Source organism: Lynx rufus, unplaced genomic scaffold (genome assembly GCF_022079265.1).
Source record: "Lynx rufus isolate CCGP_SWC_20201006 ecotype Redwood Valley unplaced genomic scaffold, mLynRuf1.p SCAF_8, whole genome shotgun sequence".
In the NCBI taxonomy this organism is placed as follows: Eukaryota; Metazoa; Chordata; class Mammalia; order Carnivora; family Felidae; genus Lynx; species Lynx rufus.
The window spans coordinates 118,565,279-118,579,921 of NW_025814896.1; the positions used below are offsets into that span (position 1 = coordinate 118,565,279).

General features: G+C 37.6%; 1 protein-coding gene across 2 annotated transcripts in view; it reads right to left on the reverse strand.

The window, feature by feature from the left end:
• The window catches only part of BABAM2 (BRISC and BRCA1 A complex member 2), a 400,562-nt gene that overhangs the window by 358,020 nt on the left and 27,899 nt on the right, over positions 1-14,643 (reverse strand). For both annotated transcript variants that reach the window (XM_047069871.1, XM_047069870.1), the window contains exon 3: positions 3,284-3,360. In XM_047069871.1, the coding sequence (XP_046925827.1) occupies positions 3,284-3,360 (77 nt within the window). The remainder of the gene's footprint in view (positions 1-3,283; positions 3,361-14,643) is intronic.

The window sequence follows — 14,643 nt, forward strand, 5'->3', positions numbered from 1 at the left end:
GTGGACCCATAAAAACTTGTAGTCATCCAGGGTGAGGAAAGGGAAAAATGAAAACTGGGGCTAAGGATGGGGAAATTAACTACAAGCTCCATGAGGAAGAGTCTATGATACCCATCCCCCAAAACTGGTATGGTGGCCAGATGTGTATGCCCCCTTGAAAAAAGATAGGGGATTTGCTAAAAAAATAGGACAATTTGGGGGATAGCCAGAACAGCTGAACTCCATAACATGACACATAGGAGTTCCTCATACTAAGAGCTCGTCCATGATTAATCCACCACTCAGTAAGCTCGGTTTACCCATAAAGAAGTCCTATTCAATGTTTTATTGTCTGTCATAAACATACATAGATAACCGAAACCCATCTGTTATTTAAGGAAAGACTCCAGAATAGTAAAGAGGGGAAAAGATGATAAACAAACAAAAATACAATCCCTGGGGAAAATTAAAATAATTAAGAAAGCTTTTTTAAAAATCCACATTCTTTGAAAGCTTTCAAGATACCATATTCATAAAATAAAAACAAAATGTTGTGAAAGAGGAACAGAAAGCAAAAGCAAGAGAGAGCTCTTCGAAATTAAGATACCTAGTTATGACTATGGTAAATAAAACTGATCAGGAAGGGCTACAGGAAAGGGAGGAGAGCAGAGAGAGAAGTGGAATCTAAGCAAGGTATTTTACTGTGTTCTAGCAATTATGTTTTAATTCTACCAAAAGAGAGAATTTTCAATACACAGACTACAGAAAAAGGAAGAGAAGGCTACAGGCAAATCCCATAGAGATAACTGTACAGGAGCATTCAAGCAATTTATAAACGAAGCACAGAAGACAACTCTAGGTTTAAAACAAACGATAAGTTATTAATTTTGATGATGCAAAAGGAAAAGAATACAAAACTTGGGAGGTGAAAGAAGAGGCATGGAGGGAAGGGCGGGAGCTAATACCTTCATCTCACAAAGTGGGGAGCCAAAAGACACTCTCTATGGTTAAGGGGAAAGTAAAAAAAAGTATACCAAGTAGCTGTCACGAGTGTGCAGAGATGCTAACTGCGTGCGAGGCACGTGCTACGAATGTTTTAGGAACTGTTCGTTTAACTGTGCCATACAATGCTGACAGTGGTCCTTAAGAAAGAAAGGAAAAATGTTCAAGCTACAGAGTAACCAACACAGGAACCAATTGTGGCGATATAATTGCACTGAAGAGGAAGAAAGAAGAAAGACACAGAGTTCAATGAAGACAGGCCAATGCTTTATGTATCAGAGCAGAGAGTCAAAAGATAATAATATCTACAATTGATGTCAAGAAACAGAGGCATAAACATTATTTAGACATATGGAGAACAGCCCCAGAAGAACTACATACTAAAACAGTTTTACAAAAAAAAAATGTAAGTGACACCCTCGGGAAACAGGACCAGGCTTGGAAAGAAACCTAACAGAGGACTACAGCTTTCACGTGTAAAAAATTTCTGGACTTTTTTACATTTTTAGCCACGTGAATGATTTAGTTTGATCATTTCTTCTAAATTTAGTTAATAATTTTTTCAGAAACAATCTAGAATGTCCCACTACCTCAGGCAGGTGAAATTCTTATGTATTTTAATGGTTTCCAGAGAATGATCTAATAGTAACGCCAGGTTAACAAGACAGCATGTCCTATATTTTTTGCTTAATGTTGCATTTGTGATGCTACAGAATATTAAGATGTAGCCCCTGGTGGCCTATAATTTAAAAAGAGTCCACAATCCTGAGAAACTTAACAGAAGACCATGAGGGAGGGGAAGGAAAAAAAAAAGTTAGAGAGGGAGGGAGCCAAAACATAAGAGACTCTTAAAAACTGAGAACAAACTGAGGGTTGATGGGGGGTGGGAGGGAGGGGAGGGTGGGTGATGGGCACTGAGGAGGGCACCTGTTGGGATGAGCACTGGGTGTTGTATGGAAACCAATCTGACAATAAATTTCATAAAAATAAGTAAATAGATAGATAGATAGATAGATAGATAAATAAATAAATATAAAAATAGTCCACAGCCTGAAAGGCACTATTTACTCATCTGTCCCATCTTTAACATTTATGTTCCTTATTCCTCTGTTCAAGACCAGAGAGACTTCAATACCTTCTTTGCCACAAGAATAGGCTCCAGAGAGAAAATTCCTGATGAGATTGGGACTAACCCACCAAAGCCACCATCATTTCCATGCTGCACTAGAGCGTCAGCACTGGTAATAACAGCAGGGAAGGGTTGATACAATGTAGGCAGATGTTGTAGACGGTGGACTAAACCCAACAGTAGGTCTTGACTGCTCTTCATCAAGATCACAAATCAGTGGTCGAAGAGCTCGAGCCAGGCCCCACACACATTTGGTCTGACCCACTTTATGTTGGCCCACACTATGTTTCTAATTTTTGAAAAAGTAGTTGGGACCCTAAAATGAAAGAATTTATACAAAAGTTCAGATTTCCACCTGTCAACAGAGGCAGTCCCCTCAAGACGGTAGGTGTGCCCAACTGTCACACCTAGCCTGTCCCCCTCATTTCTGTGACTAGTCTGGCCACGGTAGCCATTTGCATTTCCAACCCTTACTATAAAAGAGGTAACCTGTTGACAATCCTAATCTATGCCAAGAGTCTCTGAGGGAAGACTCTTATGCTCAGGTGGCAATCAGGAGTTGGTTCTTGGCAGCAACAGTTCCAGAAGGGAGTTAGAAGCCATTCCTGCCTAAAAGCTGTTTCTAAATAGTCAGGTATTTTAAAGCAATGGACTCTCTTTATTGACAAATTACATAAGATCTGTCAGTAGAGGGAAAAAAATGCAAGAATTACTGCATAGGCCTAAAAACTAAGAATTTCAGTGTATGCCTATTTGACCACCGCTTATTCCCTGCCAACTGCCTTACTTTGAATAGAACTCAAATTAAAAGACAAATTTTTTAAAAGTGGTAAATCCTAGTTGTGCCTGGGTGGCTCAGTCAGTTAAGCATCCGACTTCAGCTCAGGTCGTGATCTCAACAGCTCGTGAGTTCAAGCCCTGTGTTGGGCTCTGTGCTGACAGCTCAGAGCCTGGAGCCTGCTTTGGATTGTGTCTCCCTCTCTCTCTGCCCCTCCCCTGCTCACACTGTCTCTCCATCTCTCAAAAATAAATAATAAACATTAAAAAAAATTATTTTTTAAGTGGTAAATCCTAGTGATAATACCTAATTGCCAGAAATAAAAACTGAAGCACAAAGTCTGATAACTAGCACTGTAATGTACATTTTCAATAAAATAGTCATCATTTACTTACATTTTAATGTCTCTCCAGCATATGGTATGTGCAGTTTAAATCGGTCACAGTTAGGTCCAGGAGTCAATGATGTGCAGCTTTAGAAAAAAAAAAAAAAGAAAGATAAGAAAAGATTTTTTTTTTATAAAAAACCCACACGTTTATGATATTTAATAAAGTAAATTAAAAAGTGATCTTTATAGATAAAAGATTAAAGCACTGGCTTATAAAACAAAATAAAAGCCCTTGATGGTCACAGAGGCCAAGACATTAAGACCTGCCCTGAAACGCATGATCCCTTTATCCCACAATAGAACTTAAATGCCTTCTAACAACAAACACCAACAAAGCTCCAGCTACTCCTCTCAAATATGTGTATCTGGGCTTTCAAAGTAGGTGTATCTTCCAAAACAGGTCTGTACTCTTTGATGCCAAGAATTGTAAAAGAAGAGTAGTTTTAGGGGCAGATTTTAAATATAGACTCTTAGCTTTCACTCAGTACTAAAAAGAGCCCACTTTGGCCTTTTTTCCTGACACAGGTCATATCCTCTTTCTCCCCAAAGGGGAGGTGCTTCCTCTCCATTTGGCACCCCCTTGTCTTCCCTCTACAGAGGGGCACAAGGCACTGCCCTCAGTTTCAGATAAAGTGTAAATTTAAAAGGAGGTGAACTGGTCACTCAGGTGATTGGTTTCTTTTCAATCTATTACTTCACAAAGTTAAACAATGTTCTTCGTTCTTTAAACAAATTTACAAGATATCGTTCATGATCTCACAGGTCATAACTTCAACTGCATGACAGCAGCACTGGCTTCATTAATTAATATTAATACAAAGTCAACTGAGGAAATTATATGTCTTCATTTAGTTTTAAAAGTTGAGGTTTTTCAATTATAAAATAAAGCAAAAAATGCTAAGTTTCTTTCATAATTCCAAAACCGACTATGAAGCATCTCTGAAAAGAGTTATTTTAAGGAATGGAAGCATTGTTGGAATAAATGTACAACTTCCCTGGATGGCCACTTTGAAGGCAACAGTCATGTGAAAATAAATTTGAGAAAAGTGGACTCTAAAAAAGCTAACTCAGATCTCACATTAGATTTACCATAACTTTTTCCCAAAATGTAAACAGAGAAAAGAAGCAGACAGAAAGCTTAACTCAGATGTATTTAATCATAAATCACTAGGTTGATTTCTCCTCTTATCTTTAGGGGACAACAAAAAACAACAGTTTATAAACTAAACAACAAAGCTAAACTAGTAATTGCAGAGTAAAACGATTTTAATTTCTTACAGGTTTTAAGAACACATTTTCCTTTACTGTTCAATTTAAAAAAAAAATCTCCAGGGTATATTTTATTAAAGGTACTAAAATATTTCCCTTATAGTACAATCTTTTCTAGACCACAGCACAGCAGTTATTTGAAAACTTATGGAAAACACATAAATTAAAGCATTACAAAATATAGTCTAATGACAGAAATGGTCCTACAAGCAACACTAAGAATTTCTTCTCTTGCACATATTCCATGAACGATGCCTTAAAATTATTTTTTAATAAATAACAAAATATAATAAACATTCACAATCAAGTGCCTCTTTGAGGCATGAAGATCAAATTATCTGATATTAGATCAAAATATCTTATATTATCTTATATAGCCTAGCAACTGAAGTTATTAACAGCACAGGAAATCCTGAGGATTAATCGGATTCTAGATTGTCTGACTAACTAGTCCTTCTTCAACGTGAAATTAGTTTCTCAATTGTTACATTCACTGTTGGGCCACATTTTGTATTATTTACTTTATGCTTTAACTTGGGCTAAAACAGTGCTTTGTGCTCTGTCCCTCCTCCTTCTTCCCTTCCTACGTGAACAGCTTGGCTCCAGCCACCCTAGGGTGTTAAAAAGCACATTTCTCCATCTGAGTGGTTCACTCCCAATTTTTTTTTTTTTTTTTTTTTTTTTTTACTTAGGTAAGATTTACTGAGCATTGTTCTATGTGTTAGGAATACAGGGTGGACAAGGCAGACAAGGTCTACGGTCCCATGGAACTTAAAATTCTGGCAAAAGAAAAAGAAGCGATAAACAAGAGAGGAAGATATAAAGATGGTTCGAAACTGCTACATGTCATGAAGGAAATAAAGTAGCGTGGCAGCGAATCGGGGGCTACATTACACTGGAAGACTGGGGAAGACCTCGGAGGAGGTGAAATCCGAAACCTGCAGGACACCACGGGCTTAGGGCCTACCCAGGCGAGTTCTGGGGCAGAGCACTCCAGGCAGGGGAAGCAGCTGGTGCAAAGGCGTGAAGGCAGGAACGAGCTGCATATATCTGGGGGAAGAAATCTTGATATGTCTGGGCGATGCAGCTAGAGCAGAGTGAATGAGGGAGAGAACAGAGAAAGATTAGGACAGGGGTAAGCAAGGGACAGATCGCGCAGAGCCTTGTAGGTGGTGGCAATTAATTCAGGTTTTATTCCAAGCTCAAAGGAGGGTTTTAAGAAGAGTAATATTATCTGATTCTATCCTTTTTAAGAGATCACCCTGTCTACTGCATGGAAAAAGAGACTGTAAAGAAGTCAAACAGAAACCAACAGAAGTCCACTTCAGGAAAGAAAGATGGTACTTGGACTAGGGGAGCCATGGTGTCAATGGAGCCATGGATTTACTGACTAGGGACGACTAGAAGGAGAGCAAGTTTAGGAAGAAGGGGAATCGAGAGCATACAGTGTGAGACAACAGCCAAATCATATGCGGAAACAGCCCGAGTAACGGGGGGGGGGGGTGCTAGCCAATCCATAAGGGCCATGGAAACATCATGGAAAAGACAGAAGAAAAATTTGCCAAAACTCATTTTAGAGTGCTGTATATTGTCGGAAAAATCACTTACTTGGAGTGGGGACGAGGGCAGGGGTCACACTCCCCAAAGAGCATTCCCAAGTTAAAATGGTTAATCTCCAGTGAACTGCAGGGTTTCTGCTTTGCTAAGAGGAATATACAAATGTGGGCCAAGAACTTAACCATTCAAGGCAACAGGGGAAAGACTAAGCTGCTGTTAGCAGGCCTCTCTCCTCAACAGTGCTCAGTTTCTCCAATGAAATGTTGAGCAAATTATTTAAAATATCTACTGTGCTCTATCTTCCATATTACCTAGGATCAACAGCTTCATGGAAAACAAGTCAAGGTCATGTTACCTGAGAGTTCTTTTAAGATTAAACTAAAAATATTTCCCTTTCTTAAATTACCTCTGTCTAAAATCGGTTTTGGTCACGTTACTTAATTTACTATGAAATTTCAAATCGCATTCAAGGAGGGCATTAGCTTTTCTGTTACTCAAACAAGGGCATGAGTTTAAAAAGATGGAAAAACACACATGAATGGTATGCTTCCACTTATGGAAAAGACAGACCTATGTGTATGTATGTCTACACATAGAAACAGATTTCAGGAGAGACACCAAAATGTGGCAGGATTTGGAGTAATTTTTACAACTTTGATTACCTTTCTGCATTATTTTGATTTTTGTGATGAACATGAACTATTCTATAATTACATAAATATTTTAAAAAGTAGATCCTTTTTATATTTGAAAAACTGCAGGGTATCTACTGATGAACAGTCTTCAAGTAAAATAGATATGAAAGTCGTTATATTATGATATCACAAAACTTCACACTGCTGATATTTATTATCCCTCACAGTTTCTCTGTGTCAAGTTTTAGGAATGGCCTGGCTAGGCAGCTGTTGTATAGAGTCCCACAGGACGTTGCAGTCAGATGTCAGTAACAGATAACTAATACAGTGGAGAAGTTCATTCATCTAGAAAATCATTTCCTTTCAGGAATATGAAAAAGCTACTAAAAGGCTGCTGGCTTCATTCAAATTCTATTTTTATAATGGCAACTTGTCCTAACAGTTAGATCTGAGGTTTAAAACCCAAAATTCCAGGGGTGCCTGTGTGGCTCAGTCAGTTGAGTGACCTGTTCTTGACGTGGGCTCAGGTCATGATCTCACGGTTCTGTGGGTTCAAGCCCCACATTGGGCTCCATGCTGACAGTGTGGAGCCTGCTTGGGATTCTCTCTCTCTGTCCCCATGCTTCTCTCTCTCTCTCTCTCTCTCTCTCTCTCTCTCTCTCTCTCTCTCTCCCTGCTTCGTCCTCAACACAAATAAATGTAAAAACAAAAAAACAGTATTCCAAACTGAGTATCTTTTAATAACAAGATAATTTTGAATGATTTAAAAATTGTTGACAACTAAATGTAATTTCAAATTTGTCCCTCAACTATATTTCCTGAGTGCTTACCATTTGTCAGGCACTGTGCTAGGTGCACAGAACACAGCAGTAATGAGAACAACAACAACAAAAAAAACATCTTGGCATTATATTGAAAAAAAAAGTTTTTAGATGAAGAACTATGCCTTAAAATGTATCTTTTACCAAATTCTAATCACCTCAATGTGCTGGGAATGCACTATTTTAAAGTTTAACACATGGGAGAACAAAGGGAGTTAAACAACCACCTTCTGCAGGTTATGCACGTGGGAATTATCAAGTCGGAATTCCCGAAGGCATCAGACCAGGCAGTTGACTGTAGTGCCTTATTACAGAACTATAGCCAGCTAACTACACACACAGTAAAACGCTAAGCATAACAACCCCCACATACTTGCATCCATCTCTTAGCTTACATCTAATCACGTGATTCCCAAGATTATTATTTATCTAGTTTCCAACTGTGGTTTGTCTTCCCAACCATGTCATAAGATTCTTGGTGCTAAAACTGTTCTATACTTTTTTAAATGTCCTAGTATAGCATCTAGCATAGTACTAAGCATCCAGCACTGATGACATTTTAGTACAGACTTATCATCATAAACTAAAGTCAGCAACTGTCATTTTACAGACGATGACAGTGAAGGTCAAGGATCTCACAGTCACTCAGTGAGAGCACTGGGACTGGAAAGCACTCCCAGAGCACTCTGGCCACACGCTGGCCAGACACAGGCATCTGTGTCTCCCTGACACAGGCATCCTTCAATCATCTGCAAATCTCCAGCATATAGATAGCTGGTGTCCAGGATGCGGATACTCCAACAACTACGTATGGAGATAAAGATTTGCCGAATTAATGTATAAACTGACTCCCAGTCTTGTGCTCTTTTCGTGACAAAAACTAATGCTTTAACTGGAATTAAGAAGATACTCTTATCCTCACCTCTGAGATAAAAGTGTGATTATTTGTAAGAGGTCCTCCCTTTGAAGAGCTGTACATGTAACTCAGAATTTATATTTAAAGTCACTTCCTAAAATTACTGTTTTCACAATAAATAATAACAACAGGCACTAACATTTGTTGAGCATTTGCTATGTGGCAGGTACTATTCTAAATTATTTAATTAGATTGAACTATTTAAACCCACAGCAACCTTCAGAAATAAATGCTATTATTGCTTCCATTTTACAGATGAGGCAACTGAGGCACAGGGAAGACGGGCATCTTGCTAGTGACAGAACTTGGATCCAAACCCAGGATGTCTGGCTCCAGGGCCCATTTCCTTAAACACCACTCCAAATAATCCCTCAATATTTAAAGGGGAAACCATCAGAATTAGTAAAAAAAAAAAAAAAAAATGTGAATTATAAATCTGTCAATAAATGCCATTTTATTAAGTACCCAAAATAATAAAAAGTAAAGGCTAACAAACTGTTGCCAAAAACAGTGTTCTCCCCTACCAGCTTTAGTGAAAAGAAAATGATTTCGCAGTAATTAGCATAAGAACTATATACATGTAAATCGATGATGCAAAAGAGGGAACAGGACCTCCTAAATTGATTTTAAAAGGCTCTACCATGGTAACACTATTGACTTATTTAGCAAACTCTTTAAATAAACAGTGAAAGTAAATTTGGATTTGAATCCTTTTTAAGTTATTACTTGCTCATAGCCCCTGAGATCTGACTCCAATTATTAAGGTATCACTATAAACAGGAAAAGTTGACAATTTCTCTACAGTTTATATGATTTTAGTGACAGCCAACAACTAATCTGGATTAACAAAGTTACACAAAGATACTCTACAACCTTGAAGACATTAGCATTTTTAAGATCATGCAAAATATAAGTAAAGCATATGCTTTGCAATTTAATACTAAACCTATTATTTGATCAGCTTTCTGGGAAAAAAAGTAAAGAAAGAATGATTTAAACCATTTCTACTCTCCAAGCCACCTAAAAAGAACAGAGTAGATGAGTCCAGGGTTCCTTCCCTGAGTCTGCGTCAGTTTCCTTTACACTATTAATTTACCATTTGGCACGTTCTCCTACATAGCTTCCTGTTTTCTTGATAATGACGTTTGTGCTTAACCAACAATATTCAACATCAGCTGAGAAGGAAGTCTTCAGCTCCGGCAATCTAAAATCACAGGTGACTGTGAAATAAAATAGGCTCAAAGACCAATAACTGCCTGGTAAATGACTCTCAAGTCATAAGTTAGAGTGAATTCTTGTTAGTTCATATTCACCACCTTTTCATTATACAGAATTTATTTTCCCTGAATTAACCCTATCATCAATGATTCCACTCAGACCGAAGCAATTTCAAAATTATCATGGTTTATAGACTGAAAGGCAGCAACAAAGAAGCTAGGAGACTGCCACAGGCTATGTGAACAGCTACTAAGTAACCTATAAAATAGGCATTTTATCCACAAAGGCATGTGACCTTCTGATTCACAGATTTTTACACCCTCAGCCTTAAAAGGGAATTACGGCCCATCTAGTTGACTACATCAAAACTCACTAGGTCAAGTTGGGGCCTTTCTACAAGGAGACTCATGAATTAAAATTGGTAAAAGGAGGCAATAAAGTTACACTGAGATAGATTTTTTACATCATTCAGAAGAATGGCACTATGTGCTTGATGACATATGATGTTCCCGATACACCACATATATCGTCTACGTCTCTAAAGCCTGAAATCTATTTCTAGATCCTACTAGAAAGTGATGGATCCAATTCTTAGCAGAGGATTCCAAAATGCCATCACCAAAATATGTGACTCAGCTCAGAATGCTTTAAAAATTATAAAATTAAAATATTCAGAAAAACATGTATTTGCCAGTTCATGTGGCATCAATTGCTGTTCCCAGTTTATATGCTGTATCTCCATTTATAAATGATAGATTTCAACTCTAAAGGAGGGAGTATTTTTAAATGTTAGTAGGTGTTCCTATAACAAAAAATGTGATTTAAAGTACAATATGATTCCAGTAGGAATGATAGGCTCACCCACTATTTTCAACAGTTAACTAGGAGGGGAGGAAATCTTAATATTTTGAGATGATGCTTCGCTTATTAATGTTCAACCTTTCTTCTTTTCTAATAGGTGCTTTTAATTCACTCTGTTAACAGAATAAAAGAGAAAATTAATAGGATTATCTCAATTAGTGCTGGATACCTGTGTGATAAAATTAAACATCCATTCATGATTTTAAAAACTCTTCGCAAATAGGGATAAAAAGTAACTTCCTTACTATGATAAAGGCCATCTACAAAAAAACCTGCAACAATATCACATTTAATAACAAAATGTTACATTGTTCCCTTTGAGACAGAATGAAATGACACCCACTCTTACCACTGTAATTCAACATTAAACCAACAGTCCTATCAAGTACAGAGTAGCACAGGGAAATAAGGGGATATATATGGGAAAGGAAGAAATAAAACTACACTTGCATGAAGATAATATGACTGTGCATATAGAAAGCTTTTGAGGGGCGCCTGGGTGGCGCAGTCGGTTAAGCGTCCGACTTCAGCCAGGTCACGATCTCGCGGTCCGTGAGTTCGAGCCCCGCGTCGGGCTCTGGGCTGATGATGGCCCAGAGCCTGGAGCCTGCTTCCGATTCTGTGTCTCCCTCTCTCTTTGCCCCTCCCCCGTTCATGCTCTGTCTCTCTCTGTCCCAAAAATAAATAAACTTTGAAAAAAAAAAATTAGAAAGCTTTTGAAACCTTCATAGGCATTATTGGAAATATGTGAGCTTAGCAAAGTTGCTAAACAAAGGACATACACAAACATCAACTGTAGACTGTATACATATATCTGCACACCATCAACAGCCAGTTAAAAAATAAAAACTTTTAGAAAGATGCCATCAAAAGTAACATCAAACTATCAAATACATAGAAATAAGTGTCACAAAAGATGCGCAAGATCCCTGTGTAGAAAATTGTTATTAGAAGAAAATAAAACGAATAAATGAACATAGGTATGTTCATAAATGAAAAGATACATAATGAAAAAGATGTCAGTTCTCCTTAATTGATACAGAAGCTGAAAGTAGATTTTAAAATGTAAATGGAATGCCAAGAACCAAAAACAGACCATATTCTCTTGAAGAAGAAAAGCTTGATAGGATTATACACAATAGCCAAAAACTGGTAGTAACCCAGGGTCAACAGAGACTGACAAATGGATAAACAAAATGTGACATACATGTATAATGGGATATTATTCAATAGCCTTAAAAAACAAAGAAATTCTGATGCACACTACAACATGGATAAACCGTGAAGATAGTATGCTAAGTGAAATAAGCCGGTCACGAAAGGACAAGCACTGTACAATTCCATCCATGTGAGGTACCTGGAGTTATCAAATTCACAGAGACAGAAAGTGGAATGGTAGTTGCCAAGGGCTGAGGGGACAGTGGAAGAAATGGCAGTTAAGGGGTACAGAGTTTCGATTTTGCAAGAGGAAAAGTTCTGGAGATAAATGGTGATGGTTACACAACAATGTGAATGTACTTAATGCCCGGAGATGAACACTTAAAGTTGGCTAAAATTATAAATTTTATGTATATTTTATCACAGTAAGAAAAAAGCTTAATAGGAGAAATTATTCTACTGAATATCAAAAATTATTATCAATCATAGTAATTAAAATATTAATATTGATACAAAGATAGACAAAGAATAGAGTTGAGAGACAGATTCCCACACATCTGGACACTTAATTTATGACAGAGGCATCTCTGCACAGCACTAAGGAAAGGCAATTGTTTTCAATAAATGGTGCTGAGTCAACTAGACATACTTATGGGAAAAATATGAAACCTGAGCCCTACCTCATACCATTCACAACATCAAGTCCAAGTGAATTGAAGCTCTGAAGGGGAAAAGCAAAAGCAAAATATTTTTAAAAGAAAATGGGGGAGGGTTATTTGGGTAAACAGAATATGTTCAAGAACTTGGTGGACAGGGATGTCTGGGTGGCTCAGTCAGTTAAGTGTCCAACTTTGGCTCTGGTCATAATCTCACAGTTCTCAAGTTCGAGCCCTGCATCAGCCTCTGTGCTGACAGCTCAGAGCCTGGAGCCTGGAGCCTGCTTCAGATTCTGTGTCTCCCTCTCTCTCTGCTCCTCCCCCACTCACACTATATCTCTCTCTCAAAAATAAAAAATAAACATTAAAAAAAAAAAAAACATGAAAATTCCAAAAGTACTACTATGAAAGAAAAGATGGGTAATCGGATTATATTGTTATCAGATTTTCTGTTCAACAACAACAACAAAAAAAAACATTAAAGAGTGAAAAGACAAACCATGGGGTGAGACAAGATATTCGCAACACATAACACTGATATTAAAATATATAAAGAACTCCTATAAATTGATAGGAAAAAGACATGTTAGTAGACCTGAAGGAATACTTCATAAAAAGGGATCCAAATGGCCAATAAAAGTGAAAAGGTGCTTAACCTAATTAGTCACTAGAGAAACGCAATTTAAATCTACGATGAGGCCCCACAACACACCCGTCAGGGTGGTTAAAATCAAACCGACACGACCAAGTGGAATTAAAAACTGGTCTTGTGGCATTGTGTATACAGTCAATGCTGCACTTCTTTCATTAGTATCCATATATTTTTGCAAATTTCTTTTTCAGGAATGACAGGTGAAAATACCCTATTGTATGTAATAAGAATTACTGTTACAATATTGCTTATTTATTTTATCTCATGATTTTTAATTTATATCCTATATATATGTTTTATAACCTATAAATATAGGTTATAATTAAATAAGTATGCATGTATTGAGGGTTTATAATTAAATTGAGGTGTATAATCAAAAAAAGTTTGGCAATCACTGCTACAAGAGTATAGAAAGGAGTCCCTACTCTTAAGAACCTGCAACTATAAATCAGAAGACAAAAATCAAACCTATGAAAGTCAAATAAGCACAATTTAAATAACAATTCAAGACAACAATAGATACAAGTCACAAAGCAATTAACATGATTAATTGCCAAATTAGTGGTTAAAGAAAAAAAGCACAATAGAAGTTGCCAGAGCGGAGAAACCACTTTTAGCTGGGGTAATCAAGGAAGGTTCACTGGAATACAGCTGGCCTCTAAGAATGAGTTAGATCTGGTAGGTAGGGGAATGAAAATATTTACCTACAATTGTCCTCAAATGGGGACAAAAACCAAGGAGACAGATACTCAGCTAGACTGAAAGCTATGTAATGAAACAGAGTATATGAAACCTTGGATCCAGTGCCCCATAGCCCACCTGCTGGCACACAGCAGCACCTGATAACTGCCCCATAAATAGTACAGGTGAACAAGTGGAGCTGGGGATGACAAGCACACTCCAAGGTCATGTCAAAGTCAAAACAAATTACATAAATATCCTGGACTGATTCCTATCTCAACTGTGGGAATGTTGGTAATTCTTACTATTTTTTTTTTTTTTTAAGAGAAAGAGCACACGCATGCAGGGGAGAGGGGCAGAGGGAGAGAGGTAGAGAGAGAGAATCTTAAGCAGGCTCCACACGTGGCACAGAGCCCAACATGGGGCTGGATCTCATGACCCTGGGATTATGACCTGCGCCGAAATCAAGAGTCGGACGCCCCAGCAACAACCACCCAAGCGCCCCGTAGTTCTTTCATTAATAAATAGTATGAGAAATCTCCAAGGACAAGGCCAACTTACATACTATTTCTATACATTTAAGGAGAAACACAATTTCATAAAAGGCAATTTTTATGCTAAACTCTTTGAATTTGTTCCGTAAAAATATTTCTGTAAACTTTTTAGGTCACCATTTTCATTCCTTGACCCAAAACATATCCTAAATGGATGTATTCCCAAATCTCTGCATTCTGGGATCTTTATATTTTACACCACTTGTATATTATGTATCTAAATCCCAATCTCAATTCCTGCTCCTTACAGGGAAGGACTGGAAAGTATCTTGGCATGTAGCACAGACTCTCAAGGGAATGAACTAGCAGAGCTGTGATCATTCCCTTACTGGCTTTCATGTTACTTGCTGCATTTATGTTTGTACCTCCACAATGCCTCACACTAAAAG